Source organism: Mustela lutreola, chromosome X (genome assembly GCF_030435805.1).
Source record: "Mustela lutreola isolate mMusLut2 chromosome X, mMusLut2.pri, whole genome shotgun sequence".
NCBI lineage: Eukaryota > Metazoa > Chordata > Mammalia > Carnivora > Mustelidae > Mustela > Mustela lutreola.
Window position 1 is genome coordinate 102052765 of NC_081308.1, and position 6000 is coordinate 102058764.

The window sequence follows — 6000 nt, forward strand, 5'->3', positions numbered from 1 at the left end:
ATGCATGCAAACCTAAGAATAATCCCTGGCTGCGGGTCCTCAGGGAGAGAACGTTGTTTACAAGAGTCATCCTGTGTGTGTGTGTGTTTTGTTTTCCTTCCTTCCAGCACTGGAAGAAGTACGACATCTACGAGAAGCAAACCAAAGAAGAGACCGACTCTGTGGTGCTGATAGAAAACCTGAAGAGAGCCTCTCAGTGACGGGGATAATTTATTTTAACCTTCAGCGTGACCTTGTGAAGATTCATCCCGTTCTGCATTTTGTTATCTGGCAACTGTGAAACGGAAACTGAAACCACTGGGCCATTTGCAAACCGGCAGCTCCAAAGAGCCCTGCCTTTCTGTTGAGTCGGGCACTGAGAAACAAAACCTGAGGGGCTCTCTGGCGAGGAGAGCGAGTCCCTGTTGTTGAATTATAAAAGCAGACGGCCCTGGCGAAGGCTTCAAAGTCAGGGACAAAGCCAACGGCCATGATGGCAGTAGAGTTCATCTTACCAAGGGTTGCGACAATTTCTGAGGGATCTGTGCCTGCTTTGTATTCTCTGTGTCCAGCAATACCAACTACATTTGATTTGTTGTGTGAAACGCATTTTGGGTGCAGTTGCTAATGCCAACCCTGAGTCACAGAGAACATCTTGCAGCCGAAATTGATAAAATCTCTTGATCTGTTTGGGATCTCATGGAGGAATGTGTGTGGCTCTTAAATCTCTTAGCAGTCTGGAATCAGCCCCCTGAGCAGCAGTAGTCCCGGCTTTGAGAGGTCCAGGCACGGGGCAGGGGCGGCTCCCCTCTCCTCCCCTGCCCGCCCTCCCCGCCCGGCGGAGGGAGTGGGGCTTGCTGGGCGTGCGGTGTTCTGCCTGAGCCTTCTTCACCTCCACCGCTCAGATCAGATGTTCCCCAGCCGGAGGCACTGCTCGGGCCGGTGACAGTCTAGCCGAGACTCCCGTTCTTTACTGCTCTATCTCCACTGGTCAGTTGCCAGACCTTTCGACTCCCAGTTCCCATGCCCAGTCCCGTGCCCCCCCCCCCTTGTTCACCCGCATTCCCGGCAGCGCGTCTGTCTCGGTAGAAGTTAGAAAGCAGGATGTAAAGCCACGCAGAACGCCTAGAGGGGCAGGGAGTAATTTGCATCTCAGGTAAAGTATGAGGAGACTAAGAAACAGCGACTGATTCTTGCCTGTTTTGTAACTTCTGTGTGAGTCTGCATTTCTTGGAAGGTTTTCAAGGATTACTGTTTTCTCTCTGCATTTCCTGAACAGAAAGGAGGTACAATCTTCACTCCGCACTTCGCTCTTGGCTTCAGAAAAGAATAGTTAGGTCTTCCCCTTTTTTCCTGCCGGCCCCAACTGGTTATGAGTAGGTTTTGCTTCGTATATGGATAGCATCCGAGGCTCCCACATTTGTATTCATTTTTTTTTTTTTTTTGCATACTGAGTTAGGGTTCCCTCCTCACCCAGGCCTCCATTGGACCCACTGAGATGTTTCCTCTACTCCTCCTTCCTCCAGATTTAAAGGATAGAAGCGAGAGGCCCCCCTCACACACCCCACCAAGTCTCCTCATGCACATAGACTCTTGGTAGGATCTTGACAACGTGACACCTACAAGTTCTCCAGACACTCACCCATGGGCAGCACCCCAGTGTTGCGACTTGCCCCTCCTGCTCTTAGGGGACTGCAGGAGAAGGTCAGAGGTGCCTGCTTGCCGTGGGTTTGGGCCAGGGTGGCCACCAGCTTGCCCTGGCTCGTCGGAGGAAACTTTGTGGCACAGGTAGACGCCAGGATGTTGCCTCCTTGTGCCTCTTTTTTTTTTTTTTAAGGTCAGATTGAGGTGGGAGACAGGTGGAGTGGGTGTCCCACCATGTTACAAGATTCTCTAGAAAGAACATTGGGTTTTCCTGTTTCTGAGATGCTCTCCCAAGTCTTTTATAATTCTGGAAAGCAAAACACCTACACACCTCACCCAGGGCCATTTTCCCTGGTATCCTATTTAGATGGCAGTGAGGGAGTGGATGCTTTGGAATGATTCCCCAAGGGACAGCAGACCGTGACAGTCACAGCCCCAGAGCGGGGACATTGCATTTGGTTTCCATTCCCTGCTTTGAATTACGGGAATCACAGTGAATTACGGGAATACCTATAGCTCTTCGATAGTCACCAAAAAGGAAACTTGAATACATCAGTGGGATTTCCATCACCTGTAGGAAACTTGGAGGTTCCTTCGCTATGTTACGCCTAAACTATATGGATTGTATTTTCCTCGGCCTTCCTAAGAAAACCCACCATAAGGATGGTCACTCTTATTCTTTCATTCAGATAAGTTTTTCCTCTCTCTGGGCACTGAAGGGACACGTGAAACAATGTTTAGAATATTTTTGGTAATGCCTTCAACTAGGGATCGTTTTGTTTAACTTCTTATACGAAAGCTTGAGTGAAATAAATACTGTCTTTTTGTACGTTACCCGCATGTCTTCCTTTGGTCTTATTTTGGGGCAAAGCATTGTGAGGAGTGGGTGGCAGCAGAATTGGAGTTAAAAGAATAAACGTTGTGGGAAAAAAAAATACAAGACAGCTGTTTTATCTTCTAGTCGTTTCTCATAAGCTCCTCCACGGTGCTCGGTGCACCCGTGTTTTTTGATAAGAACATGCGCTGAGCTTAATATCAGCACAGCCTGTGCCAGCCATACCTGAAGGGTATAAATTGTCTTTCTGATCATTCAGGGCAATACACGGTGGGGCTGCTGCGGGGCGGGGCGGAGGGGCCCTGGAGGGAGAGCCGCCTCCGCAGGGCGGGTGGCTTCGAAGGGTGAGGGCTTCCACCGGCGGCATTCACCTGCGGGACGGCCAGGTGTGTCATTGCCAAAGAGGGGAAGTGGAGGGCCAGCTCTGCCAGCTGCTGCAGGTCTCCATCCTGACATACCTGGTGGTTTGGCTGTTCCTGGTGAAGAAGGGTTACCCAGCCAGCAGCCCCCTCCCGGCAGAGCAGCGTGTCACCAGAGTCACAGGTGTGACCTTCATCAGCACCACCTTAGAGCTCAGGGAGCGGTGCTGGTCTGTTGTCCATGATGTCATCCCTCCCCAGGGAGAGAATGTCTATTGTCACCAACGTGATTGTGACCCTCCACCCCCCCACCCCCAACCAGTGGCAGGAAACCGATGGGAAAGGAAAAAGAAATACAAGTTATACACGTGTGTGCACACACACACACACACACACACACACACAGAGGCACATTCCTTTTTTTTTTTTTTAAGATTATTTATTTATTTATTTGGGATTGAGAGCAGAGCAAGCGAGAGGGAACACAAGTGGGGAGGAGGGACAGAAGGAGAGGGAAAAGCAGACTCCCCAAGCAGGCTCCCCGCTGAGCTGGAAGCCCAATGCAGGGCTCGATCCCGGGACCCCAGAATCATGACCCAAGCCGAAGGCAGACACCCAACCAATTGAGCCACCCAGGTGCCCCCTGACAGGGACATTCTTAAGGAAAGCATCCTGCTATACATGATGGGGGACCCACCCCGACAGTTAGAATTAGTTTAAGTCTAATAATCAGTTTTCAGTAGCTGTCCTCTTAAGGGATGGTAATGCGGTCTCTTATTTTCCGCAACTATAGCAAAATGGTTTCAATGTCATGGAGGGTTTTTTTTTTTTTTTTTAATCATTCGTGTTAAAAAGAAAACACGGGCCCAGCATGGTGTCACTTACCAGAGTCAGTAAGGCAAGACTTAATACTTAACTGCAGTTTCAGCCTTTAACCTCTAATCAGTCAACGTGGAATTTCCTGCTCAGCACCAGGAATTTTACTGATAGACCCTTTCTGTTCCCCTTAGGAGGGTGACCTTGCTTAAAACAATGGGTTCCTTCTAATAATTTCCTTTTTTCCACTCCCTCTCTTTGTTACTAATTTTTTTGAGAGGAAAGGTGGGGGAGAGATGGAAAGAGAGAGAGAGAGAATCTTTTTTTTTTTTTAAAGATTTATTTATTTATTTGACAGAGAGATTACAAGTAGGCAGAGAGGCAGGCAGAGAGAGAGGAGGAAGCAGGCTCCCTGCTGAGCAGAGAGCCTGATGCGGGACTCGATCCCAGGACCCTGAGATCATGACCTGAGCCGAAGGCAGCGGCTTAACCCACTGAGCCACCCAGGTGCCCGAGAGAGAGAATCTTAAGTAGGCACCACACCCAGCGTGGACCCCAATGTGGGGATCGATCTCAGGACCCTGAGATCATGACCTGAGAAGAAATCAGGAGTCAGACACTTAACTGAGCCCCCCAGGTGCCCCTCACTCTTCACCTTTAAAAGCCTTTTCTTTTCTGTGGTTCTTTTGAACTCCTCTCTACTTACTAGATGGGGATGCTGCTGGATTTATGAGTCAAATAATACAGCCAATTAGATCTTTCAAATTTACTTGATTGAGTTTTTGTTATTTAACAGTGTTAAGCTCTAGGAGTGGGTCTTTAGCCAGACCACATTTATTAATTACCCTAATCCCAACCCTACAGGGTGGTGGGTAGGGGCTTCTGATCTCGGTGAGCTTATTTCTGTAACTATCTAGAATGATCCAAGAAGATTCTGGAACTCTGTCTCCAGGTAAGTATAGTTGTGTTTTTAATAAGAAAGCTTTGCTCCTTAATACATCAATATACTGAGTATTATGACAGAAGACATTTGAGGACAGACACTTGAGGTTGCATATCTATATGAAATCTGTGGAAGACACATTTTTGTAATCATAAACATGTTCACCTTGTCTGGGGGAGAGGAGCCGGAATGATTGAAGTACATTTGATTTCTACAGTAATTTACCATTTTGTCATTTCCATGAAGTCCTGCTCATTTACAAGCTCATATGAGAAACACATTATGCCTTTAGAGTATTAGTAGTTTCAGAAGAAAGCAAGGAAACAAGAAAATTTATTTCAGAGATTCCGCTTTTAAACTCATGATTAGATCAAGCAATAACTTTCTTGTAAATACTGCAGCTGAATCTTGGCATACTTTTACTTTAAGTGAGGGAGGAGTTTTATTGGCATTGAGATGCGCTAGATATTTTTCTCTTCGATTCACAAGATGATTTCTTCCTGAAGGTTCTTTGGCCTTTAACCATCCTTCCTAATCGTCACACTATTAGTTTACTATTAGCAACAGGAAAATATTTCACTACTAGTTCTCAACATGTTTTAGATATAAACATTATATAAAAAGAGAAAGGGCTATTGAGTGGCTACCAGGTGCCAAATTCAATGTATCATTTCACTAAATTCCCACGTGACTCCCATGAGCTAGGTGGCACTGTTACCTTCATTTTATAGATGAAGAAACTGACATGAAATGATTGAGTTAGGGGCACCCAGGTGGCTGAGTCAGTTAAGTGTCTGACTTCCACTCGGGCCATGTTCTCGGAGTCCTGGGAACGAGCCCCGTGTAGGGCTCTGCACTCAGCGGGGAGTCTGCTTCTCCCTCTGCCCTTCCCCCTGCTTGTGCACTGTCCCTCCCTCTCAAACAAATAAAATCTTTTTTACAAAAACAAAATGATTGAGTTGTGTGTGCAAGAGCACCCAGCTAGTAAATGACTGAGACAGAATTGGAAACCAAGTCAGCCTGACATTAGAGCCTTTATTAGAAGGTCAGTAATGTATTTACTTGTCCTAAGAAGAAAGCTGTCTAAAGAAGAAATATTTTCTTTCAAATTGTTGCTAAATTGCTTACCTAATGGAAGCTATTTGAGAACTTAAGCCATTTAAGTGAGCTTTTTACAGCATCTTCAGATTCGTTTGTGCATTCTATTATATATGTGCTTTGCACAGGGCAAAGTGACCTCGGTTAGAGTAGGAGTTCTAGAAACCCTCTAGCAGGGGTTTCTTCCTGTTTGCATCTGCTTCCCTACCTGTAAGATGAAGATGTTAGACTTCGCTATTTTTCATCCTGTTCATAAGTTGTGGAACTCATTCAGAAGTGGGGATCCGGGCTTCAAACACGAGCAATGCCATGGGCAGGTCCCTTCC

General features: G+C 46.7%; 1 protein-coding gene across 1 annotated transcript in view; it reads left to right on the top strand.

Annotated features, from left to right (window-relative positions):
* The window catches only part of IL13RA1 (interleukin 13 receptor subunit alpha 1), a 55001-nt gene extending 52544 nt beyond the window's left edge, over window positions 1-2457 (top strand). Inside the window, exon 11 of the mRNA XM_059156866.1 lies at window positions 108-2457. Within this exon, the coding sequence (XP_059012849.1) occupies window positions 108-200 (93 nt within the window). The 3' untranslated portion in view covers window positions 201-2457. The remainder of the gene's footprint in view (window positions 1-107) is intronic.
* Window positions 2458-6000: the final 3543 nt, after the last annotated feature.